Genomic DNA, 26,295 nt, shown 5'->3' with positions numbered 1-26,295 from the left:
AGGGTTGAGGTTTGACGTGGCGGAGGGTTAATAAGAGTATGTACGATCAGCTGCAGGTTCGTCATCATCACTGTCTAATGTTACTGATGAAAACACACACACACACACTGATCTCTGAACATGTCGAGTAGATGTTCACACAACAATGACAGTTGTGACACTAAACAGAAAGAAGCCAGTTTTATTATGACTCTGTGTTGTGTGTGTCTCAGGTCAGCTCAGGTTCATCTGGAGTCTGGACAGCGTAAGAAACTTGCACGGGGCGCCACCGTGTGGCAGACAGGGTGAACAGCAACAGCAGACTGAAGATTGTGGTGGTGCAGCATTTGTCCCTGATAATTAAAGAAACAAGGAAAAGATACAGACAAAAATTCAAGAGAATTCAAGACATTTTCAGAATATAAACAAAAAAATACAAGGGTTAGTGATAATATATCAGTATATACAAGGGAACTGTTACCAATTATATATTCACTTTAAGTTGTATAGAGGTAAAAAAAAAATAAAAAAATAATTAAAAACCTGGACCATATTGAATCCTTTACATAGCCCAAATACTTCCCACAATTAATAGAGCAGGGACAGAAATTAAATTAAATTAAATTAAGGAGAAGCAACAAAGAGAAGAGAACAGAGAACATAGTCAGAAACGAAAAAGAAATGGCAGGAAGAGAGGGATAGAGGAAATAGGGGCTGATATTACTATAGAAAACATAGGAGGTTATGGGAAATAAGGGAAAGCAATAGAAATACAGAGGAGGACATTATTTAAAATAAATGAACAAAACTGCGACAGACAGTAGACTCACATCATCTGGGAGGTTATGGTTTATGCTACCTAACAACAAAACGCTGCTTCACCATGTTTTTTTCTAACCACTCTGGGCAGTGCCCCAATCCCAGGCGTCCTGAGGGTCCTAGAATGTTCATATGCAAGCAATGCAATGCATCTGTGCACTGAACCCATATATCATTTTGAAATCAATTCTCTAAGCGGTAGGTAACAACTGTGTAGATTTTATAGAGCTGGGACAATGTGGTCTTTTTGTCAGGATCCAGCAGCAGCAGTTCAACCAGTTAGATATACACTCCAATCCTGCAGGGGGCGGTAATGCGCCTAAAAGCTTCTTCGCCATACCGCCATTAAATGAAAACAGAAGAGGTTTGTCCCTCACGGCTTGCCGTAAAACCGCGCAGCTGTCATGTCTGCTCACTTAATGGTGAGTTACCCTTCACGTTTGGATTCAATACTCCACTTATTGAACTAATAGAAGGACTGAATGAAAAAAAATGAAATGGTGGAGTTCAGGCTGTTACTCAGACGAGCTGTTGTTAGTGTTTTTCTTGAGGACTGTAACGGACTGACACAACACGTGGACTGTAGCTGTTGTTAGCTTGTTGTTTTCAACGAGACTGTTGTTTACATGTTTCTAGCGCTTCTTTTAGGCTCTCTAACCACTGTGTACAGTAGCAATGGCAGCCAACGGCTTCACTTCAGAGACATCTCCTGTCCTCAGTTTCTCGTTTTCTCTGTTTATACTTCACCTGATCAGGACTGCGTCTCTCTGCTCAGTCTCTACACAGATGCTGCCAGCGTTCGCCTCTCCTCCTCCTCGTTGCCAGGCGACCATGGAGCTCCAGCTCAGTGTCTCCTCCTCCTCCTCCTCCTCCTCTTCTTCCTTTGCACAAGAGACTGCTCCTCTTCCTCACCCAGCAGTACTATGATGTGGAGATGCTCCTGAGCTTTGGCTCCCAGCTGAAGAGGAGGGGGATTCAGAAGAAGAACGTGTAAGACACGTGTTTGCTTGTGTCAGCCAACTGAAGTGCAACCTCTTCTCTCGCTCTGAGTGACAGGGGGGAAAAAAGCTGATGCATGCTTTTATTTTGAGCTACTGTTATGTCCAACTGTCTAGTCTACCCAAATTGTCACACGGAAGTCTGCAGCCTGAGTGCTGACAAGGAACAAACAACTTCTGACATTGTTTGCCCAAAAATTCCCAAATTCTTTTTTGAGTCTTTTTCTTGTTTTTAAATCACTTCATGGTCTTGCACCCCTTGGCCCTAACACAGTAAGATTGTCAGCATTTTTATTTGTTTCGTCTTATTTTTGGCTCATCGGTCATATTTGTGAAGCACTTTTAACTGCACTAACCAGTATGAAAGATTCTGTAGAAATAAAGGTTGATGTGACAGAGTGTGAGCCACCTGGCAAATGCAAACCTTTTTTGTGAATAACTCAATTGTAAAATCATCTGAATGTGCCTTTAGCCAGTAAAATCATGAAATGGATCCGTGTTGGTTGTTATCATCAGTTCTTTAGGCTGAATGTTGTGAACTAATGGTCATGACAAGGTGCTTAAAGCCCATTCCAAGTGCATTTTGTCAAGTTATGATGATCATTAACTTTCTCCCTCTGTCTTTCACAGTCACTACGGCTACACTCACAAGTTTTATGGGTCAGACATCGCAGCGGCGTATTATATCTTGAGTATAAAGGGAGGATTTAGGTAAGTACCTTGTCCCTTGCCTCTACAGCTTTTGTTGTTAGTGAACATTTCTCTTCTTTTTTTAATTGCTGGTATTGTCCTTCTTCAGACTGTACTTGGAAATATGGAGTTATGTGACCACACAACCTTTTTTTAGTTTTAATATTATTATGCTAAGACCGCTACTGCTGCCTGAACCTGTTTATTATACAAAAACAATAAATCTCTTGCTAAAATATGCAATTCATTATTTAATAAATGTTCTTTATATTCATTTTTTTTTATTGGAACCAGACAGAAATATGTAATATCTCGTGTGGCAAACCAACCAAACTAAGATTTGGAGCTGCAGCTGATCTCACAGTCTGTGTAGCCGTGAACGTTTCCTCCCTGATAAATTATTTATATCGTTTTAACTTAAGGGAACTCAAGCCCCAAGTGACTAACGATCAGTTGGTTGTCCTGACTCTTCAAACGAGTTAGAATATACTCATTAGTTTTTTATGGCAGTTAGTAACACAACTTAAATGTATTAATATGCAGCGTTAGTGTAATAGTTATGTTCTAAATGTGCTGGCGTGACCCAGTTGTCATGAGATCGTCTGTGCTTGCGTCCTCAGGTATGTTGGGCAGTCGGACTGGTTTCGTGCTGACCTCAGGGGCAAGTTCAAGTGGGACTTCTTGAACTACAAAAACACTCCTCTAGAGGAGGTGGACATGAGCCACACTGTCATCAACTACACTGGACTGGGGAACCTGAGTACTGAGGGTTTTTTCTTTTTTCCATTTCTAAATAACATTTCTTCTAAATCTAATTTCTGTGTTTTTAACCTGATTCATCTTCCCTCAGAGGAGCAGCAATCTTTGAAGACCCTGTCAGTACGAGGATGTCCCGAAGTAGACGATTGGTTCCTGGCCAGGCTCCATATGTTCCAGGACTCCCTGGAGGAACTGGACATCTCTCACTGTCCTCGCATCACCACGGGCGGCCTGGCCGCACTGAGGAATCTCAAGTAATTATACGAACACTCACAACAAAGCTTAGTTATTATTACCAAAACACTACTGTTGTGTGAAATGTCTCCTGTTTGGGTATTGTGTGTTTTCTCCAGGGGCCTGCGGCGCCTGGACATGTCATCCCTCCCCGGGATGTCAAGTCCTGGACTGGTCGTCATCCTGCTGGAGGAAATGTTACCACAGTGCCAAATCACCGCTACTGGCTACGACCACAGTCTGAGTCAGGAGGAGGAGGAGGAGGAGGAGGAGACGAAGAAGGAGCAAATGCAAGGACCGAATCCAGCATGGTCGACCAGGTATAGAGTCAAATCGTCAACATTCGATTAGGTATAAAAATGCGAAAAAGGAAAAATGCAGCAAGTGTGGAACAAGAATGGAACAACTCTAGTGGTTTGTCTATTTATTATTTGCCTCCAAGGCATATGTCATCACAGTCTCCTTGGACAATCAATTCGTTGTCAATTGTTTGCACAATTATGAACATCATGGCTCTGTCTCAGTCAAAATTGCACTTTGTCTGCTTATGTGGTTGTGAGTTTATTTGTTGTTGAAATGTAAATATGGTTTTAAATGTACAAAATAAAAATTTAATATGATTTCATGGTGTTATTCTATTGATTTGGATTGTATCATTTGCCTGTGAGTCCATATAGCATGTCTGACAGACAATAGTGTCCAGGTGGCCGCCCCCATCACAGTGTCGCTGTACGAACTATTGCTAATCTTCCCTGTTCAAGCTTGTGTGAGGAAAACTAAAGCCAATAATCCAGCGTGAGCCTTTGAATGTCTGCAGCAGTGTCGGACCCCACAGTGGGCTGGGGAAGACACCAGTTGGACTGGATGGGGGACGACGGTAAATGGGGATGAATAAATCACTGGTAGTTTTGTACGTAAAGATACAGATACTGTGCACTTGGACTGATTTCGTAGACATTACCACTGCATGTTGGGTGCCGGTGTGTGCTTTAAAGTCTGAAGCAAGTATATCTTCATATCTCATGCTAAATTATGTTTATGGATTGTGTTTTTTATATATATATATATATATATATATATATTCCTTATATATATATATATATATATATATATATATATATATATATATATATATATATATATATATATATATATATATATATATATATATATATATATATATAAGGAAGGAAGAAGAAGGATTAGATTTGTGATAGGAACAAAAGAAATGTGGTAGGAACTGTGTGACGTCTACACGGACCGTATTTTCGAAGGACAACAACAAGACGAGCAAGCTAGCGGCTAACTGTGTAGTGGATACCCGTCACAACTCTGTTAAATATTAGATAAACATCAGTTGTCATCCGGACCCTTGTGGTTAAAGGGTTTCAGCAGACGGATCAATGTCTGATGCAGCAGGTAGGAAGGTTTTCTGATGTGAAACGGACTCAAAGTTTTTACATAAAGTCGCAGTTTCACTGCGCTAACCCGGCTAGCTTTGTGGCTAACATGAACATGTACACAGAAATAACCTGTACAGCTGCTTGTTTGACGGTTTATTGGATTTATTGTTTATTCCTTTTTTCAGAACTCCCTGATAGAAAAGAAGAGGAGGAGGTTACACCTGAACCAGAGGTGAGGAAGAAGAGTTGTTTGCAGCTGTAGCTGATTCTAGCTAGTGGACGATAAATCCAAACAAAACAAACGTCGAATATCATAACACATATCAATGGGCTTTACTGTGCTACATTTTGACATGTCACATTTTTTTTTTATTATTGTTTGCAGGAACAATCCGACGACAGCAGTGAGGAGGAGGCAGCAGGAGACACAGAAAGTAAAGAGACACGAACGTGGAATGCGGAACTGCCCGATGTGAAGATTTCAACACAAACACAAAACTGTCGCACAGCATCGACTGTTGTTAAGTCTTTGTCTTCTATCCTGCAGTGGCCTGTAATGTGGTTTATTCCTTGTTAGCCAAACCTTTCATTTTACTATATGTAAGACACCAGTTCTCGTTAGCCATTTTCTACTTATATATGTTGGCTGTATCAACCATGTGAACAAAAGTATGTTGCTGTATTTAAAACACATGCCGTCTGCCGTACTTGGACGATTCTGCCTTTTGAATACCTCCACCAAGGAGGTTATGTGATTGGACTGGTTTGTTAGCAGGATTACTCAAAAAGTTATGGACGGACTTGCATGACATTTTTTATTAAAAGATAGATCTCAAACGGATTCTTCACCATTGTGAGATGAGGGCAAGACTTAACATTTTGAGTCATAGCTTAACAAATACAGTACATATTAGAACTATGAAGGTCAGGTGGAGATGGGAAAACAAGTTTTAGGTGAAAAAGCATATAGGGGGGGATGCTCAGCCTTGGTAGAGGTCTCCACTCTCTGGGTGCTCTTGTTTAGGCTTTAGGTTTTCCATCTCACCTTCTGTTGATGTCCGTCATCTGATTCTCCTCTTGTGTTTCCTGTCAGTGGACTTCCTGCGCAACCTCTTCTCCAGCACCCTGGGCCTCGGCACCGCAGACAAAGTCCTGGATGATCTGACTCTGGACGGAGTGGCTCGATACATAAAGAGCGGCAAATGTGAGTCTTTTTTGTGTTTCTGTTCAGCGCATCCATTGGGGCTGAACCTGGTGGTTTGATTTACTTCTAGAAAAGTCTGTTTCCACAGTGCAGGTTGATTTAGATGCATGTTGAAAGTTCCTCTGAATCCATGCAGGTAAGAACATCCTCTGCATGGTTGGAGCAGGAATATCCACATGTGAGTACCTCCGCTTCAGTATCATTAAACGTCCAGTTAAAAGTGTCATTAAACGTGTGACAATCATACGTGTGTATATAAATGTGTATGTACTATATTTTTAATCTGTTGCCACATTTCTCCACAGCGGCTGGAATCCCGGATTTCCGTTCACCAGGGACGGGCCTGTACGCAAACCTGCAGAAATATAACCTCCCTTGCCCAGAGGCAATCTTCCAGATCGATTACTTCAAGGTGTGTTGACAACATTTGAAGCATGGTGCGGCACATAACAGCCGTCTCTGGGCCCCCAGAAGTCCATGAAAGTTTTTCAATGTTGAACTATATGAGTTCAAATTTGAAAATTAACACTATGCAAAAAAACTAAACTAAAACTAAACTAAGAAGTGAGGACTCTTGAATTCCTATTTTTCTCTTTTGTGTTTCTTGGCCAATAAGGTTAGTTGCGCACTATACCCAGTATAATTTTCATGACATTAGGTTTTACTTCTCCCATCTTCACTGTCAGTACAATGCAATGTAATATATTCCTGTATCTCAGAAACATCCAGAGCCATTCTTCGCACTGGCCAAGGAGCTTTACCCAGGACAGTTCAAGGTATGCAAGGCACTTCCTGCTGCTAAACACCCACTGATCCATTGTCATGCCATTTTAAAAAATCTGAATGTCCTCACAGGTGTTTTTTTTTTCTTTATTAGCCCACAATCTGTCACTACTTCATGAAGATGCTGAAGGACAAGGGGCTCCTGAAGCGCTGCTACACACAGGTAGCATGACGCGACATGACACTTACATAAATTAAGTCATTTGTTTCTGTGTTGACATTAATGTGTGTGTGTTCATTCAGAATATTGACACCCTGGAGCGAGTGGCTGGGCTCGAAGGCGACGATCTCATCGAAGCTCATGGAACATTTTACACATCCCACTGTGTCAGCTTCTGTTGCCGCAAGGAATACAATCTGGACTGGATGAAAGGTGTCTTCTTCTTCTGTTAACCTTTTGTACAAAAAGGAACCAGAGCCAAAGATTATTGAGTTGTTTGTTTCCCCACTTTGAACTCCTTCTTCTGCCTTGTAGAAAAGATCTTTTCTGATGACATTCCCAGATGTGACAAGTGCAGCAGTTTGGTGAAGCCAGGTCAGTTGATCTCTCTTTTTCTTTTTTTAATATTTATGTGATGTTCATTTTTAGTTCTGTAGCCTTTTCTTATTTGTCCTGTCATTTTCATTCTCCTTCCTAAAATACCCGCCCTCCTTTCAACACCATTTAATCTTTTTTTCACTTTACACAAATCAAATGCTGGATAACTGTGTTATCACACTGTGTATTTCTGGATCTCCATTTGCCTCTGTTCTTTGCCCCTCTTCGCCCAGATATTGTCTTCTTTGGAGAGAATCTGCCTGTCCGGTTCTTCACTTCAATGAAGATGGTGAGCACTTCGTAGTGTTGTTTTGACAGTATGCAGGCATGTTTGGAGGTGGTGTGATGTAGCACCTCTGCAAAAAATAACTGTTTTCACCGTCTTTATTTACCCGTCAGGACTTTCCACGCTGTGATTTACTCATCGTAATGGGAACCTCCTTGCAGGTCCAGCCGTTTGCAGGTCTAGTCAGCAGGTACAACACATCAAGTTTTTTTAACCCTGAAATATAGTCGTTAGCTCTGGTAAAGAGCGTCAGCTGAATAACCAAAATATTGTTTTAGTAATTTTTTATTTATTTGTCCTTTTTTCTGTGTTTTTTGTATCTTTTGTTACTCAGGGTTTCAAAAAGTTGCCCCAGACTGCTCATTAACATGGAGAAGGCCGGGCAGGTGAGCTGCCACCACTGCATCAACTCTTTATTTCCTTTGTCCTTTGTCTTTTATTTAGATGTGTTTCTTGGATTCTCTGTGCAGCAGTGTTTTTGTGCATTTCTCTGTGCAGGCTGACCCCCTGTTCGGGATGCTTGGTTTCGGAGGAGGGATGGACTTTGACTCAGATAAGGCGTACAGGTGATACAGAGACGCTGCTCCGTCATCTCTCCGACTGTTTTACTATATTAGCTTTATTCTCCCATCACAATTTACATCTTATATATCTTTTTTTTTTTTTTAAATGACTCTCATAGAGTTGAGCTAGTGTAACTTGCAAGATTCTATGTTTCAATGATAAACTTATTTTCAACAATTATTTATATTTTTTAGTATAAAACATGCATTTGTTCTGTGTATTAGTTTAAAGTAACATTGTGCAGTTTATGTTTTTGCCACTAGAGGGTGCCGAAGTATTATGCATAAGGATGATACAGCATTTTGTGGTTTTTCACACTCATTTTTTTTTTGTTAACAGTTGTTACTTGATTATTTACTCGCTCAGCAGTTACCCAATTACTCAGTAGTCATTGTGACATTGCTGCATATCCATGTTGCCAATGTCAAACTGTTCTGTCTGAAAACCAAGTTGCAAAATCCTTAAAAAAAGTGGGAAGTGAAACCGTTCGATTGACCTGCAGCAGTAAAACTAGTTAGTAACATCAGTATCACCACTTTCAAATAAAATGTAACAGCAATTTGGACCAACGACAGCTTCATGAGTCACATGCAGAGAGTCCATTTTGGCAGCAGTGATGAAGAATATAAAAAACAACAACAATGCATCATATTTTTAAATGGCTATCTTTAGCACATGACTGATGTATCGCTGTTCAAAACAATAATTGAAAATGGGATGTGTATCCGTGTTGGTTGACATTCAGTGTAGTTAGATTTCGGCCTGCAACTAACGATTATTTTCATCATCGATGAATCTGTCGGTCATTTTCTTGATTAATCGATTAGTTGTTTGGTCCATAAAATGTCATAAATTTGCTGAAAAACGGCGATTGTGTTTCCCAAACACCAAGTTAACATTTTTTGCATTATTTCTGTAAATGAAGAAGTCCAGGTTCCAATCGCAGCCTTTTTTTTTTTTCTTCCCTCCAGAGACGTGGCTCACATCGGTACATGTGATGACGGCTGCTTGGCTCTCGCTGACCTGCTGGGATGGAAGGTAAGTTACACTATTTTGCCACAGAACAATCACACAGCATTTTTAGGAGAAATAGCCCCAAACATTTTGCATTCAGTCATGTTGTTTTTGTGGCCTGCGTATGATTTCCCTGTGTGATGTTGTGGTTGAAAATATGAGCTGTTTTTCCTCTATCGTGTTGTTTTCCATCACCGGGATGTCACCAGCCACTTCCGTGCATTGCTCATTGTACATACCTTGTGTTTTCACCTCTCTCCAGGCGGAGCTGGACGAACTGGTGAAGCAGGAGCACGTCAGGATCGACAGCCAGGACAAAACGGAGAAGGCCAGCGGGAGCAGCAAAGCTGCAGCCAAGTCGAGCTCTGCATCGGTGGCACCGGAGCCCAAAAAGGAAGAGTGACTAATTCAAAAGATCCCCTTCTTTTATTTAAAGCTACTGTATTGAGGTAAGGTTGGCCCCTAGAGGCCGATTGTGACACCCGGGTTTCTGATTGAGGGTGAGCATTGACGAGTGTCTGTCACACTGTAGTTTTAACCTGCAGACATTTGATTCCTCTGAAAATCTCACATTTAACAGCCCTGTGTTTTACGCTTTTGTTAATAATTGCACTTTACTGACATAAATTTACTTTGCTATGTTTTTGCATAAGCCCACATTCATCTCAGATGTACAGTGTGAGTCTGAGACCACTAGTCAACATACTTCTAGTTTGCATCTGTTTCAAACATGATGCAAATTTTCATTCATCAACACCAAACACCTCAGGCAGTGGGACCATGGTGAAAGCTGAAATCTGTGAGCCACTTCAACTCTCGTCACTGATTCCAGTTTATGCAAAAAGATGAAGATAAACCAGTCTGTCGTGCATTTTATCGCTCATCTTTTTCCCACAGGCCAAAAGGGATGTCATGCACGGATCAAATGTTGATCAAAAAAAAAGATCTTTCTGAAAGGTGAACTGAGATGGTTGTAAATATAACAGCAGGATACTTGGTTATGTGAAACATAGCAACAACAAAAAAATGTCTTGATTTTTAACTAACAATGTTTTTCAAGTTTACCCCTCTGCTCCCTGTTTGAACTCACTTCTGTAATTGTTTTTAACACAATGTTCTCAGACGTTTATGACACAAAAAAATGATGCTCTCTTGAGTTTATGGAGCTGCAAACTAAAGATGATGCACAGAATATAATCAGTACTTCGCTCTGTCTGTTGTCAGGATCTCAGTTTTTCCGAAGTTGATTTTGCCTTTCTTGAGCTATAGATAGTGCTGAAGAGGAAACTACTTTTAGTGATCAAGTCTCTCTGTCAAGTCAAATTGATCACTACGAGCAGATGATCACTATAAACAATATGTTTCCTTTTTTTTTCCTCAAGCAGATTACCATCTCATTGACTCTTGTTTGAAACTGTCGACTTGGCTATGTACTGATTTAAGATAAAAATAACATAAGCCGTCTCCTGGTCCTGAGGTCTTGAGTAGTCAGAGTCTACTAACGTGATATAAGCGGGGACGATGGTTACACTGCACAAGTCCGCAAACGCCAGCAGAGCAGGAACAGGAGTGCAAATTAACCCTCCGTGCTACGGCGGTCTAAGTAAATGAAGATATTACATCCCGCACGAGTACCCACAACAACTGCATCTATACATATATTCGAAAAGAGCGTTTGCATATGACAGCCTACAGTAACAGGCAACAAGAGTTTTTATTTTTTTTCCCACATGCACTGAGATAATATGTTTAAGAGCATTTATACAGGAATCATCCTGTCCCAAGATTTTGGATCTCTAGAAGCAGTTTCCACTGTATTTGTGGAAGCTGTAGGAGAATGGATTTTTTTCCCATGTAACATAAAGAAATACAGTAGTGGACACAATATTAGGACAATATTATGGAAACCAATACAAAACTTCTGCAATAAATCTACCCTTTTAAACCTGATGGTGTACTTTTTGTTGATTTAACAACATGTATGTGATTTTTAGGCTGAAATTAGTGGTAAATCTTAATGTTAGTAGGATACAGAAACTCAGCACACAAGCAACGGCGATGTCCAAAGTGAAAACAAAGCCCACCATTTTATAGAATAGATCTTGGGTGTTTGCAGACAATGGTTTGAACAGAGCGTGCGAGCTGTTGCACGGAAACGTTGACCAATCAGCAGCGACACCTCGAGCTGCGGTTTCCGTGAGGACTGTTGGACAGCCGGCAAACCAACCTGCATTTTTTTTTTTTTTTTAAATACTTGAACCCCCACCCCCTCGACTGTGCAGTCACACAATACTGATTAAAAACATGTAACGCGTTAAGAGCACAGGTCTTCTCAGAGCTGTTGTGGTGAAGCATTTCACGGGGCCGCTCTGAAGTATTTTTGGTGGTGCTGCGGAGAGAGAGAAATAGGCACGAGAAGCTCTTTTAGAGAAAAGACTTAATGTCTTTTCATTGTTCACACCATGCACAGAGCTGGGTTAACCACATGCAGAGTTGAGGGGAGGGGGAAAGGGGAGGAAGGACGAAGAAGGCGCAACCATGAGAAGTTTCACGCGAGAGACTGAAAGTGCATCAAATGCCAGCATGAGCAGGGCGCAAGAAGGAGGGCAAACTTGGCAGGCCTACAGCCCTTACCTGAATTTTGAGACACACATTTTTTTTCTGCACAGGATTTGTGTGTGTCTGAGGAGAATGTGAACTTCCTATTTTAGTTAGGCCTGGTGGTGTTTTTGACCTCTTAAGCAACATTTTGTGCTGTGTAGAAAGAAGGAGCTCGAAACAGAAGATTGCAACATGTGGAGGAATTTGCTAATAGTGTAGAGGGAAGAGGGGACATGAACTAACTGAACCAACATGTAAGTATTAACCACACATCAATATTATATTCCTAAAAATTCAGATTTTTGTCTGATCACTTAACGCCCAGACAGACCTTGCAGTACATGAAAACTTTGACCTGCATCTTGTCTCAGTCTTACAACATGAAGGTTTCAGCAATTCCATTCCACCCATATTTGACTGATCTGTTGTGCATGTGCATGCGTTCACACGCTGTGTCCAGGGCAGTTCACAGTTCAGTTAACGGGACGACAGCCATCCCGTGGAGGGGCAGCAGGAGGAAGCCGTCGCTCCTGGAGCAGCTGAAAGGCTGCCGGGAGGCCTGGTGTCCCGGGGCACCCTGGGATAGAGAGGGCGCCCACGCCGCTATCTGTGGAACACCTGCAGGGGTGAGCTGTCCTCCTCCACAGTACAAAAAAAAATCAATCAATCAATCAATCAAACAAACAAACAGTCCTTATGTCATTGTGATGTGACTACATCTAAAGCAGCGTCACTTATTTAGAGATATTCTTGAAATACGTCCACACAAGGAAATTATTTTCCAATATTAACTGAAATAGATTTACTAGTGAGTGAAATATAAATGTTCATATCCAAAGTATTTGTTTTAGAATGGGGGGGGGGGGGTTGGATGTTTGGGATACAACATCCCACACATAGATCGTCACCAGAATTTTATTGAAGGACATAACCTCGGTCACTTTGAGTCTCAAAACAAGCAGACATTTCACTTTCTGGAAAAACAGATGTGTGTTCGTAGCTGGCCGGGGGACTGACATGCACGTCCCTGTGACACTAGAGTAGTTCCCTCTCTTGTGACACGACAAGCAGCAGTTATGGGGCTGAGTGCAGAAGTGGTGTTGGACAGCCGCACGTGCATTTCAGGGAAATTACCTTACAAAATGGATACGTCTGCTGCAAAGACCGAATGTGAGTAGAACAGAGATTCGTTAGAAGATACATGTTTGCTTTTTGAAAGAGCGATATGCAAATAATTATCGAGAATTGTTAAAGTCTTAACTGGCAGCAGTAAGTCACTGATGCATGAGAATTCATCAAACTCGAAAGTTTGCCGTTATGAGTCAAGTTTGCCGTTATGAGTCCTGCCAAGATGTGTAGTATCTCGGCAGGACTGTGTTCAAAGTTTGGTGACTTGCAGTAAACCCGTCTCTATTTCTGTGCACACTGAGAATGAAAGCCACTTCCTCTGTGCGAGCATATACACATTCGTGCTGGTGTTTGACAGCACCTCCACCTCTCAGCTCACTCGTGGCGCCGTCAGGTCGCCTGTGCCTCAGACTGCATGTGCATTGTTTTATGTCTCAACCATCAGCTTTGTTCTGTTTTAAGTTACTGTTTCCTAACAATGAAATGTGCTCGGACCTGTGGGCCTTCACAGTAGAACATCTATAAAAGTCTTATAAAACCTATAAAACTTCTCAAAGCCTTACGCTACAAAGGAAACCAGACCCTTTTGTTCAAAGACACAGGACTATGAAAATACTTGACATCACCTTTGTTTTTAACTTTATTTTTTGAAGCAGTAAAAACACCACATACTAAATGAAAAAAAAAAATCTTTAGCGTGAGATGACTTGTCCCCCTTTTGATTCCATATCACCATGGAGGCGCACCATGTGAAGCGTCCTTAACACTTCATTAACAGAAATGAGTCACCGTGTGTGTGTGTGTGTGTGTGTGTGTCTCTCCCTCCAGAGTTTCCTAGTTGTGCGGGACTGTGCGACGTCTCTGCCCAGCCTGCTGTGTGTGTCTGCTGGAAGACAGAATGAAACCGTCCTTGATTATAATATCAAAAGCACAGGCACAGGTACGGACCGGCCGCATGCAAACAAAGAGTTATTTCTGTGTGTGTGTGTGTGTGTGTGTGTGTGTGTGTGTGTGTGTGTGTGTGTGTATCTCTTAGTTCCCCATGTGTCCCTTTCAGCAGTTAGTCCATGACTCATTACTTCTGCTATGAACAGTTGCAGTAACCTAATGAAGCGACGTGTCAGGTACTTGCACTTGCACTTTGAGTTTACCCACACAGTACAGATTGGGCAAAGTTGTTACAGTTGACAGCAGCTGATGCCCCCACGCGCCTCCAGGGCTCTTTCAAACTGCAAATTCTGGTTCCTTAAACCGGTAACTCCCTTTAATACTGATTCGGTCCACACCCATCGCCGCTGCTTTTATCGACCTGCATTTGGTCTAAAAGAGGAAGAAATAATCACAGCCTTCTCTGTGATAAAGCTGCTGAAACTGTCATACTGGCTTATCCTTAGAAGCCCCCTTTCAGACTTCCTGGTTAAAAGCTTTGTATGTTTCCAGGAATGTATGTTTTTCATCGGATCATTTCAGAATGATGCTCATGCTACCCGCTCGGTCTCTGTTTGTCTCTCTCAGCGTTGCAGCTGTCCGAGTCCCGTCTTACTTTCTCTGACCTGGCTCAGCTCGTGTTCTTCTACTCCGTGACCAGGTAAAGACCTGCTGCTGTGTGTTTAATCTGTGTCTAGATTTTATTTTTTTAAAGTAAGTCATCTTACAGTGTATCAAAGTCTTCGTTAAAAAACCTCATGAATAAGTTTATTCCATCCCCGTTGTTCCCTCTGTGTCAGGGATGTGTTGGCCGTGTGTCTGTCAGTTCCTCAGTGGATCTACGGCGTGACCCACCAGAATAAAGATCTTCTCTCTCAGCTTGAACCCAGTGAGTCTTTCAGTCTGCATCTGTCTGTCTCATATCCGCTCACAGGAGAGGTATCCCAAAAAAAATATGAAAAAAAGGCAGAAGTGTTTTTGAATCAGTAAGTACTTTTCACTGTGTGATTTGTTCACAGCGATGGAACAACAAACTGTTTTTTTGGAAACAACCTTTAACAGCAAGTTTGTTTTCCCTTCTTAAACATTTCTAATGCAGAAACTTGGCTGAGCTCACCGCCTGACCAACAGATGGATGAAATGACCCACAGGGAGTCGGGCACCATCATGTGCTCCATACAGGTACGAAATAATAAGCCCACTGTACATCAGCTGGTGAACATGGCGACGCATTCAGCAGCTAAAGAGTCAAACTGCTGCTGTAAATGAACCTCCATGTCCACTGGATGTGTAATTACGCAACCACGGGCGTAGCACTGGGGGGGCGCGGACAGGGGGCCCAAAGAGACTGCTCATGTATAGGGCCCAGAATTGCTAACACGTTCGCCACCTTTACAAGGTGTTAGAATGACATACGGTTATGTCGTGTTACTGTGATGCTGGTTTAAAGCAGAGGCTAGCAGTCACTTCCTTCACACCCTAAAATGTGGTGTTCAGTGTGTCACGCCATCTTTAATTCTTTATGTGTGTCTCCCTAGCTGACTTCCACCAACGGGGCCTTGTGTATCATCAATCCCCTCTACATTCGCGAGCACGGAGATGATTGGCTGACCCACAGGGAGAGTCGCGTACAATACGCCTCGCAGCCGTCAACCTACCGGCGAGAGCGACGCCTCAGCACCACTCGAACGTGGGCAGGGGCGGGGTTACAGAGTAAACGGGCCATCTCACTGGACCAGGAGCCCGCTGCTGCCAGTATGGAGAGTTCTGGTGAGTATTTATTTCGAAATGTGTTCCTCCAAATTACAAAAGCCTCACCTTGTCAATTCCCCGTAGTGTATGGCCATAAAAGATGGTTTGAAAACCTCAACAGCAATGCGTTTATATGCCCAGGTTAACCAGGAAGTGATCATTTAAAAGGAACCATTTTTCATTTCAGGGAAATACCTTTATTTGTTCACTTTCCGAGAGTTAGATGAGAGGATTGATACCACTGTCATACCTGTCTTTTGAATATGAAGCTACAGGTCAGAGTCCATGTGTTAATCAATAAAATGTAGAAGTGCTAGTTGACCCTTTTTTTTAACTTTTGATCGAGCCAGGGAGGCGGTTTCCCATTTTACTCTAATGCATGAGATGTTTTTAAAATAATATATGTCTCCTTGTCCAGGTCTAACCAGGGCTAAGTCAGCTGATTCCCCAACCCCGTCAACAACAGCTTCCCCAGCTGGGGTGGTCCTCAGGAGGCCGAGCCGAGATTCCGCCTGCAGCCCCCCGCACAGGGAAAGCGCTGGGAGCCTGACGTCATCCACTCCCTCCACACCTGAGAATTTGAATTGCGCTTTGTCCGAGCTGCAGCACCACGGCAGCCCAGTGCCCCAATCTCCTCACAGGGTGTCCTGGATTGAAGACGGAGTCTGGCTATCCCCACCCAGACCCTCCTCCTTGCTTCATCCTCCTCTCGAGCTCGACTCGCTGTCGATCAGCAGCATAGAGGAAGAGCAGGAGTCCCAAATTTCAAGCCCCACACCCCACCACCCGTCGGCACACCGCTTGGCCGACAAGGTCATACATCGGCTCTCGGCGGTGGGCCAGGCACTCGGCGGGCTGGTCTGTCAGAAGAAGAGACTCACCAATCGCGTGCAAGAGCTGAGCGACCGGAAAGGCGGGACATTTGCAGAGGCTGTGAGAGGATTCGTGGAGATGACGCAGAGGGGAGGGACTGATCCCGGAGGGGTCACAGGGTCAAATTTCTTACAGGAAGTGAGGTCATTACTTACGTCCCTGAGGGAAACCCTGTTGGACTACCCAGAAGTCCAGGCGTTGTTGGACAGCAGTACTGATCTTAGTGACCAAGAAATGGGTGAGTGAGCTGATGGCAGTGTGTCTTTTTTGACAGAACGTGTGTTAGTGCGGATCAACGCTTAGTGTTTCCCTGAATTTTCCTCACATACCTTCTGACCGTTCCTTTAGACTCACTGGTGGAGCTCTCCCTCCACAAAGTGGCTCTGAAGCCCGTCTCCTTTCACCTCTACTCCTGCATTCGCACCTCCCGCACTAATGACGGCAGCTTCGAGCGCCTTCAGAGCAACCTGCGCGTGCTGGAAAAGAACGGGGTGGAGGAGCTGGGAGGGTCGCCGGGAGTCGGAGTTCCGGACAGTGTCAGCCTGGAGCGGATCCAGCAGAGGTGGACGGCAATGCACGAAGCCTACTCCCCCAACAAGAAGGTCAAGAATCTGCTCAAAGTCTGCAAGAGCATCTACCACAGCATGAGTGCTAATGCTAGCTCAGGTAAACTGGACTACCACTTCTGTTTGTCTTGTCTCTCAGTCTGGACTTATTTTTCTGTTAAAGGTGACATATTATGCTCATATTTAGGTTCATAATTTTAATTTGGGTTACCACTTGAAAAGGTTTACATGCTCTAATGTTCAGAAAAGGAATCAGTGTTCTCATAATTCCCATTCCTGCAGCTCCCCTTTCCACCCTCTGTCTAAAACGCCTGGATTTATTTTAGCCCCGCCTCCCGATAACCTCAGTCTGCTCTGATTGGCCAGCTGGCCCAGTCTGTTGTGATTGGTCAACCGATTTCAAAATGTGTAGGAAATGTCACGTCCCCTTCACCAGAAGAGTAGAGATTCTCAGATTGCAGGCGGGGTTACCCCAAAAGAGTCCGACTGTGACATCACAGTGGGAGAGAAATCTGAACCAGTTGTTCAGAGTTTCAGGCTGTAGGGTTTAGCCAGCTCACAAAAAAATGACAGGATGATCTTTTTTCACAGCTTGTGGGCCTGCAGGCTCCACAAATATACAGATTTATGTGCACAAACACTGAAAAAGTGATTTCTGCATAATATGTCACCTTTAATATCCTTTTAACTTCACTTTCCTCCTTCCCTCTCTTGCAGGTACAGCATTTGGAGCAGATGATTTTCTGCCCTGCCTGACATGGGTGCTGCTCCGCAGCGATGTGGTCACCTTACAGCTGGACACGGATTACATGATGGAGCTGCTGGACCCCACACAGCTGCAGGGAGAAGGTAAATCAGACTCTCGTGCACATGCATGCACATTTCTACCGCTACCCTGTCATAAAAGGGTGAAGGGGTCCACTGCCAATGTAGGGGACAGGCTGGCTGATTGGTAGGTTTTTCCATGATGCCTGGACCTGGTAATGTTTAATTGTTCACATCTACACTGTTCTCCGTAGCGGGGTTTAGGCTTGACTCCCAGGTTTGCTCCTTTAGTAGATATGAAAAATTACAATCAGAAGAAGTCACTGAAATCTCCCTTTCTTCATCCCCCACATCGACAGGTGGCTACTACCTTACAACTCTATACGCCTCTCTCTACTACGTCAGCAGTTACCGTCCGCGACTGGCAGCTCGTCAGCTCAGCGTGGAAGCGCAACAGTCTCTCAACCAGTGGCATCGCAGGCGCACCCTGCACTGCAACCAGTCCCGCCGCAGCCACCATCGACGGACCATTCGCAGGCAGACGTGTCGCGAGATTGGGTCGCAGGACACCGACGCAGAGACCGCCAGCAAAGAGGAGACTGGAAAAGAAAATGATTCTGTTCGTACCGACGAGTCACGGGAACAGAGTGAATGCAGCGTGAGGGCTCTGCAACCACTGAGAGAGGAGACGGGGAGAGAACAAGGACACGAGGACCAATCACAGACGTCTTCTCCGGCGTTGGACCAGCAAGAGGTGATGAGAAGCAAACAGGAGGACAGACAGACTCTGTGTACAGCAGAAGAAGAGGAACAAGGAGGCGTGTAATGGAGACGGGAAGAACACAGGAAATAAAAACAGATGTTCAAATTCCAATGGCGTCAGCAAATTATAAAAAAAAAAGGTTTGGCCTTATTCAGTATATTCCGTTAAATGTTATATTTTCCCTCGCAAAATACTGGACATCTTTTTTAACTTCAGTTCCTAAAAATCTTTCAAATGATAAATTTATTGTAAAGAAGAGTTTATACAAAACTTTATATGTCTGTTTGGGGACCATATGCATATATATCATAGAATCAGTGTTAAGTTATATGTATCTGATAAGTGATCACCCTGATGAGTTAATTCATCCGTAGATCCACCTTGTTATTGTTTTATTCATGTGGCATTTGTGTTTGGAGGTTAATACATGAACTGAAATTCTTTTATATACAGTTTAATTTAAGAAATAATGTGAGTTTCCATATGTAGATATATTAATATAAAAATAAGGATTTGCAAAAAATTAAAAGTCTGCTTTTGTTTTATGTGCTATATGATATTTACTATTTCCAGCAGCTATTTTCTTCTAAATAGCTCTGTTTGCCCTAGTCTGTGCTTCTCACATATTATTATTATTATTATTATTATTATTATTAGTAGTAGTAGTAGTAGTAGTAGTAGTATTATCAATAAAGAAAATTATTTAACTTCAAGTAGAAAAGGCTAGGTGGAGACTGAAACAGAGCCTAAATTCAAGCAGAAACATGAATCCAGTTATATATTTAGTTAAAATTTGTCTGCTATAGAGTTATCAAAAACACCTTTATATTACCAAACAGTAGATATGTCTTTTTGTTGCCCAAATATCTTTCTTTTTCAAACTGAAGCAAAACTGTGTGTTGTTTGTCTTTTTCTGAAAATATTGCTGTTGAAATATATTTTGTCCACTAGAGGGCAGCCTTAAACCTCCTGTGAGATTTACAGCCTTTTGTCCCCTGTAATGAATTTATTTACAGTTTGCAGAATGTACAGACGTTTGAATTTTAATTGATACAATAAGATCAAGAATTAGAATTTATAGTGGGGAATATATTAATTGGAAAAAAACAAAAACAAATCAAATCTGGATTAGTTTGTGTGATTTTCTAAATATGCTGAGAAAACATGTCAGGGAAAGCAACAACTGTCCTGCTGGTGAGTCCCAGCAGATTTGTTTGAAGATATTTCCTTTAACACACTATGCACGCACGCATGCACACACACATGCACACACACTTTGAAGTGGCGGTTGTGACTGCATATAAGTTCAAACACTGAAAGGAATTGAAGTTGTGGCCCCGACCAGATTACATGTTGGAGATACAGACGAAGCTCTGAAAAGAGTTGAAGCGGCAGATGAGAAATTAATTTACAAAACAGAATTAGAAGTAAACATTTTAAAGGTGCTGCAGTGATGGTTGAGGCAAGCAGCTGAATATGAACTTTGAATGGCATGTTTATTGTTTTTACTTCCCTCTACCCTTTATTACTCTAACTGTAAATTCAGCTGTTACTCCCACATCAGTTCATATTCTAACTCTTATTCCTATCTTGTCCTTTATTGTCTTTTTTAAAAATACATGTCGGGTGGGGAAAGTGCTGTATAGGGAAACCAGTTGAGGTTAAACCGCTTCAAATACTTCTAGTGGCAGTTGAAGCAAATGAATATTAACTTGAAGTTTTCCCAGACATTTCCATATTATATGAACTGTACATAGTGTATGTGGTGCTTTCTTTTTTTGTGATTACTTTTGTAATTAATTGCATGCAAATTCAAAGGTTGAAAAAAATAGTTAATGGATGCACATACATCGAGCGCGTACACATGTCAGTAGTTATACAGGGGGCCTCTTATGTAAATGTACACACACACATAGCTTCATGAACACACACATATGGAACCGTCTCATCGCTGCATTCTAAATGACCGAGCCAATCAAATTTGCCTAATGAGACATCTGGCATTCTGCCTGCATGTGGACGTCAAGCCCAGAAACAGCTGGGCCTTCACACACACACACACACACACACACACACACACACACACACACACGGAGGCACACACACCATGCCTTTTCTCGTCTCACATTTTATCAGCACTGTCAGATGTGGTGTAAGACTGAGGAAGAAAGACAATGCTACAAGCTGGATCACACACACACACACACACAATTGAAATTAAGCAAGTTTTGAGGAAGGAGTTGTGGTCCAGACGATGCTGGTCACTCAACAGTGTCACACACACTCTCTCTGCCACACACAGTTCCTTCACACATGTGATATATTATGCATACATGAGTGTGTGTAGCTCACTCACCACGGCCATAAATTAGATATGTGGCGGTGGTGGAGGCAGTAGAGGAGGGGTGAGGAGGGGTGGGGAGTGCGGGTGCGTGTTTGTGTGTATGTGAAATGGGGGAGAGGGGGGGGGACAGATGGCTGTGGCCTGAGGCATTCGAAGTACTGCAGCTAAACATGGAGACTGCAACACACACACACACACACACACATGGAAAATGAAGATTGTGTGTGTGTGGGGGGGGGGGGGGGGGGCTGCTCACATACAAACACTTAAAATGATACAATATAGAAGGAAAACTAGGGGACACATGTACAAACACACTGGTTTTATTTTTCTGATCACGTCCATCTATCAATAAGCTGATGAAAACAACATGATAATAATTTGATTTTGGCAAAAGGAAAGTTTAAGTTTATTCAGGAATATAGCTAAATACATTTACTCTAGGTTCTCTTGGTTGTTTTTGTAATATAACTATGCTACTTTTTTGCTCCACTACATTATCTATAATGAAATAATGAACAAATTAATTGGGGTCAAGTTCTACTGCCTACATCGAGTACATACCACTTTTTTGTGCTTTTAAGTTCAGTGCAGGATATTAAACACATGGAGTAATTTCAAATTGCTTTTATTTATGTAAAGGACAAAGTAAATGACTTCCATGTGAACTAAATGCAGAAAAAACTGTGAAGATTAGTATGATATCATGAGTATCTGGAATAGAAATGTAGAAACGAAGAGTCAGTGCAGTATAAAACAATTCGCAGAAATAATGCTGAATCTGCATTGTTGTCATTGATGTATTAACATTTAAATGTGTTCAAAGGGGGGACCTCTAATGCTGTAAATCTATTCAAATCCTTGTGATCGTCATCAAAATCGTAAGGCACTGCTTCCATTTAAGCTCAGTTCTGGTCTCGGGGTCAGTGTGGATGAGGTGTCCTGTCCGTCCTCGTCCTCGTCCTCGTCTGTCACCTGTCCTCCTGTGATACATGTACGTCGTCATTGTCTTCACCGCATTGTCTCTCAGCGGCTGTCACCATCCGGCAGCTTGCCTCTGTCACGGGCCGTTCACACACCCACAATAAAAGTTTCTTCCCTTTCTCTCCACAGTCATTCTGGTTCTTCTTTCATTCTCTCGCTCCCTCTCTGTCATTCAGTTCATCTCGGCTCTTCCCCCTGTTCCCTGCTGCATTCCTCCATTACCCCCTCCCTCCCACTTGTCTGAACTCTGACAGGTGTGTAATTGAATGATTAATGACCACCAGAGTTACTCCCACACACACACACATACACACATACACACATACACACACACACACACACATTATGTTAAAATGGAATTGTACATATTTATGCTCACACACACACACACACACACACACACACACACACACACATATTCATGCCCCGACACACGCAGGCATTCACGTTACACACGTGTATTCATTTTGGCTCAGATGGTCAAATTCAAAGCAGTGGGAGTCTTGAAATGATGGAAACATTATAAGGAATGTATATGGCAATATACACTCAACACACCCATGAACGGTCCTGTGCATGAGGGCCGACAACTGTACCAGCACTGCAACATACTGTACTTCTTATTTATATTTCACATTTCTAGTTATTATAATGTTAGGTTTGTATATATTTCTATTCTTGGTTGGAGCAACTGTAACGAAACCCAATTTCACCCAAGGATCAATAAAGTATCTCTGATTCTCAATCTGTTTGCAGAAAGGGATAAGAGGGAATAAGACAAAATCTCCCAACATTTTTGGAATTTTACCAAATTGTAAAATGTGTTATTCAATTTTATATAATCATTTTACGAAACATCCTCATGCCTCTGATTTGAGAAGTTTGTAAAGTAAAATGTTGCAATGCTCCTCCTCTGTCCGCTACCCGCTTCATATTCTTTTCAATGCACAAACACTGGAACACAAAATACACATAAACACGTTGCAGCATTTTCTCCCCTCCGTCTCAGTGTGATTCCCACCGTCTAATGGAGTCTGTGTCGGTGAGAGACAGGGCAGCCAATCACAAGCTGCGGCTCCGACCATGAGTTACATGGTGTGAGTGAGGGCTGAACACTGATGTAGGAATAAAGGGCCGTTTGTGTTGTTGAATTGTTTCTGCTTAGACCCGGACCTGGTTGTCTAGTTGTAACCTTACATTTTAGGATGATAAAAAAAAGTAAAAGGGGTGGTGACATTCATGTTTATTATGCGATATTTGTATTTTCCACTTAACACATTGAGCAGCGGAGGGAAGAGACAGCTCCAACACTGGGAGTCTAAAAGATCTGATAATTTTTATATATATATATATACATATATATATATATATATATATATATATATATAATTTAAGGAAATAAACTTATTATTAAAACTATTAATTACCGGAGAAGATCAACACCACTCTCTCGTGTGTACAGTGTGTAAGATTCAGCAGGATCCATTGGCAGACGTTAAATATAAAAATATAAAAAATGTAATTAAATATTCATGATAAAGTTTTAAAATTTACTTAAAACTAAAAAAAAAAGTATGTGTTTTCCTTAAGTCAGCATGAGTCCTTTTTATCTACATCAGAAGCGGGTCCTCCTCCAAGGAGTCAGCCATGTTTGTACAGTAGCCCAGAACAGACGGACCAAACACTGGCTCCGGAGAGGGAGGTTCAGATGATTGCAACTTCAGTTGGATGTTACTAAATCCAACATACTGAACCTATAAGTTGAAGCTACAGATTGGCAACCGGTGGGTTTAGCTGAGCTCGTGGAGTGGAAACACCTGGATCTGCCCAAATGTGACACCAAAGCTATTTTAAGAAAGTAACTGGTCCACGTTTTCCGGAGTTTGCCTTTCACTTAATGGGAACACAGCAGGAGTTTGTCCATGTCAGACACGTTCATACACACAGGAACACCTCTAGAATATTCAGTGTCGATGGGGTTGCAGGACATGATGAAGGGGAAGGTCTTGTTCACGGTCATCATCGCGCACAATCGCCCGCCGTGAATTCTGCTGTACTTTCACATGTGCTCACTGGGACATTTTCCTGAAAGGAGTCTTGCAGGAAGAGTTTCTGGAAAATGTCCGCAGCAACATTTCACTGTCAGACCTTCAGAGGACGAACTGTTGTCGCAAAACAGTTGAGGATGAAACAGAAGGGGGCTGCGTGGCGGTGAAGCACCAGAACAAGGAGCGGAAAGAGAAGGAGCGAGGGACCCGTCCCGAACCACATGGCCGAGGAGTCAGTGTGCGAAGGGACAAAGAAAAATGAAAAGCTGAGGGGTGCTGAGGTCAGGACCCGGGTAACAGGGACAACAGCCATTTCCTGTTGACCTCTGTCTGAACTCTGGCCCCTGACCCGCACCGACCCACCCTCCCCTCCTGCCCCCAGGCCGAATGGGGGCAGGGTGGGCGGGGGAATTCAATGTTTGTTGTGGGTTTGGGGAGCTGGGTGGCAAAAGGTGCAATTATGTGTGGAAGTTAGATGGATAAAGACATGCAGAGCCGGGGAGAGGTGAAGGTCATGAATGGGACGAGCACATCAGGAGCCGCCAGAGAAATGAAAACGTGGAGGCTGTCGTGGTGTTTGTACTTGTTGACACATTATCCATAACTTAGGGGATAAACAAGCGGGAAAGAAGAAAGCGGGGACCGGGGAAAGATCTATACCAAGGCCAACGGGAGCGCCGGTCTGACGTTATAAAACATTAAAAAACATCTGACTCCTTTGCTCTCAGTGATAATCCCGGTCTGTGTGACAGATTACTGCGGCTGCAGCCTGAGGCCCCTGTCAGAGTTGAACAGATCTGTCGGGGGGGGGGACACAGCGCGACGTGACTTATGACTGGAAAAACAGGGAGGAATATTACTCTATTTTTCAAGAAAAAAGGTCCTTTGACAGTGACGGTGGCTTATTTTAACATCTCACGAAGGAGCCAAGACCATCTTGAGTGGTGTGGATTATTGTAAATCAAGGACCACGCAAGTGTTTTTGGGCTGTTTTTATAAATTTCATGAGAGGAGAGTGCTTCAATTTTGTATTTTCACATCATGCTCGACTGTATGTAATTATGCTTATTTGTATTGTCTGTCTGTTTGTCCTGCGTCTGGAATATGTGTTGTTGTTTTTTTACCTACGCGTGTAGCACTTTGTTACTGTATGAACTGCTATTATAATGAAATTATTGTTACTATCATATAAACGGATTTCCCTGAAACTTAGTGGAAGGGTGGAACATTGGCCAAGAGAGAAGCCATTGCAATTTTGGCGTGGATCAGGACGGAGGCGCGGCTCCTTCAACATTAAGAGGATATCAGAATTTATTTTGACATTTTCACAGGGAATAATTGATTGATCTTGAAAGGGAAAAAAATCTGGCACATTTGGGAGACTGATATCTGTGAGTGTGTGCAATTAAAATCCAGATCTAGCCAATTTCGTGGTTTCATAAGGGGACTGTTGGGCCATGGCGGAGGTATGTGCTCGTCTGATTCTATAGTTTATTCATGTGTATTTGATTTAAATAAAATTAACAAAGCTAGTAACAGAACACGTTGAATGAAAACACATTACACACTGTACATTTTAGGATCTGTGGAATAATTATCTTGTTTGGCAGAAAACTGCAAATCTGCAAAATGAGCAACATTTTTCTGAGCTGTTTTTGCCTCAGACTGACTTTTGGATTCCGCAGTTTCAGTCTAACAGAGACCGAAACATTGGCTGCATCTCAACTATACACTAAATACAGTGCACAAGCTTATACTCTTGTTTTGGTCTGGGATCTCTCTGAGGCAGCTCCGTATGGAAATATCTTTAACTGGGTCATTTTTTTTATTCATGCAAGACTGGTAATAGTCTAATATGCATGATGTGTAAGGAAAGATGTTCGGTTCAAACCTAAATTACAAGCATGTTGTCTCATGAAAACATAAGATTTCAACAAAAATGGACATTTACATTACATAATTATCATTAGTCATACATGTGTTTGATGCTTTCCTCATGAGCAGAAACAACGTTCCTTGTTTTGTGATATGTATGTGAGATTGGAGATGAATTAAAATCATATAATCAGCTTCTTATTATATGATTTAAAGAATATGCTGTTAAGTAAAATGTCTATTTCCATTTTTACTTTTTCCGCCATCTTAATCGTCCACGTAGAATAAGCACTTGTATGTCCATGGCACACAAAAAAAATGAATCAACTGTCTGTGATCTTTTTGCAGTTAGTGTTTCACTTTCTTTTCATTTACCACTCAGTTTCTCTATTAATATT

The 26,295-nt window shown here is 42.3% G+C and overlaps 3 protein-coding genes across 3 annotated transcripts; all 3 read left to right on the top strand.

Annotated features, from left to right (window-relative positions):
- The first annotated feature begins 1,153 nt into the window (after positions 1-1,153).
- On the top strand, positions 1,154-4,099 carry dmac2 (distal membrane arm assembly component 2). The gene is made up of 6 exons (XM_035623920.2): positions 1,154-1,220; positions 1,574-1,788; positions 2,427-2,507; positions 3,107-3,246; positions 3,337-3,499; positions 3,599-4,099. The coding sequence occupies exons 1-6, from the start codon at positions 1,203-1,205 to the stop codon at positions 3,828-3,830; spliced, it is 849 nt and encodes a 282-aa protein (XP_035479813.2). The 5' UTR covers positions 1,154-1,202; the 3' UTR covers positions 3,831-4,099.
- A 639-nt stretch (positions 4,100-4,738) lies between these two features.
- On the top strand, positions 4,739-11,221 carry sirt2 (sirtuin 2 (silent mating type information regulation 2, homolog) 2 (S. cerevisiae)). The gene is made up of 16 exons (XM_035622428.2): positions 4,739-4,898; positions 5,068-5,114; positions 5,268-5,316; positions 5,976-6,086; positions 6,223-6,264; positions 6,392-6,498; positions 6,806-6,862; positions 6,964-7,032; positions 7,113-7,242; positions 7,345-7,404; positions 7,641-7,696; positions 7,807-7,883; positions 8,028-8,079; positions 8,192-8,259; positions 9,229-9,295; positions 9,534-11,221. The coding sequence occupies exons 1-16, from the start codon at positions 4,883-4,885 to the stop codon at positions 9,672-9,674; spliced, it is 1,149 nt and encodes a 382-aa protein (XP_035478321.1). The 5' UTR covers positions 4,739-4,882; the 3' UTR covers positions 9,675-11,221.
- Positions 11,222-11,362: 141 nt separating this feature from the next.
- rinl (Ras and Rab interactor-like) lies at positions 11,363-20,405 on the top strand. Its single transcript, XM_035622426.2, has 11 exons — positions 11,363-12,126; positions 12,333-12,498; positions 13,829-13,940; positions 14,516-14,588; positions 14,728-14,816; positions 15,027-15,109; positions 15,466-15,697; positions 16,098-16,790; positions 16,901-17,218; positions 17,836-17,967; positions 18,243-20,405. Coding segments are annotated over exons 1-11 (2,367 nt in total). The 5' UTR covers positions 11,363-12,124; the 3' UTR covers positions 18,710-20,405.
- Positions 20,406-26,295: the final 5,890 nt, after the last annotated feature.

The sequence above is a fragment of the Scophthalmus maximus genome, chromosome 11 (genome assembly GCF_022379125.1).
Source record: "Scophthalmus maximus strain ysfricsl-2021 chromosome 11, ASM2237912v1, whole genome shotgun sequence".
NCBI lineage: Eukaryota > Metazoa > Chordata > Actinopteri > Pleuronectiformes > Scophthalmidae > Scophthalmus > Scophthalmus maximus.
The sequence above is the reverse complement of the archived record's forward strand: the minus strand, read 5'-3'. Positions and strand labels throughout refer to the sequence as shown.

What these genes read in the sequence shown, in the direction of transcription:
- dmac2 (XM_035623920.2), top strand. An exon ending in GGGATTCAGAAGAAGAACGT is followed by an intron (nt 1,789 to 2,426) that starts GTAAGACACGTG and finishes TGTCTTTCACAG; the next exon opens with TCACTACGGCTACACTCACA. An exon ending in GCCGCACTGAGGAATCTCAA is followed by an intron (nt 3,500 to 3,598) that starts GTAATTATACGA and finishes TGTTTTCTCCAG; the next exon opens with GGGCCTGCGGCGCCTGGACA.
- sirt2 (XM_035622428.2), top strand. An exon ending in TGAAGCGCTGCTACACACAG is followed by an intron (nt 7,033 to 7,112) that starts GTAGCATGACGC and finishes GTGTTCATTCAG; the next exon opens with AATATTGACACCCTGGAGCG. An exon ending in CAATCTGGACTGGATGAAAG is followed by an intron (nt 7,243 to 7,344) that starts GTGTCTTCTTCT and finishes TCTGCCTTGTAG; the next exon opens with AAAAGATCTTTTCTGATGAC.
- rinl (XM_035622426.2), top strand. An exon ending in TATCAAAAGCACAGGCACAG is followed by an intron (nt 13,941 to 14,515) that starts GTACGGACCGGC and finishes TGTCTCTCTCAG; the next exon opens with CGTTGCAGCTGTCCGAGTCC. An exon ending in GAGTGCTAATGCTAGCTCAG is followed by an intron (nt 17,219 to 17,835) that starts GTAAACTGGACT and finishes CCTCTCTTGCAG; the next exon opens with GTACAGCATTTGGAGCAGAT.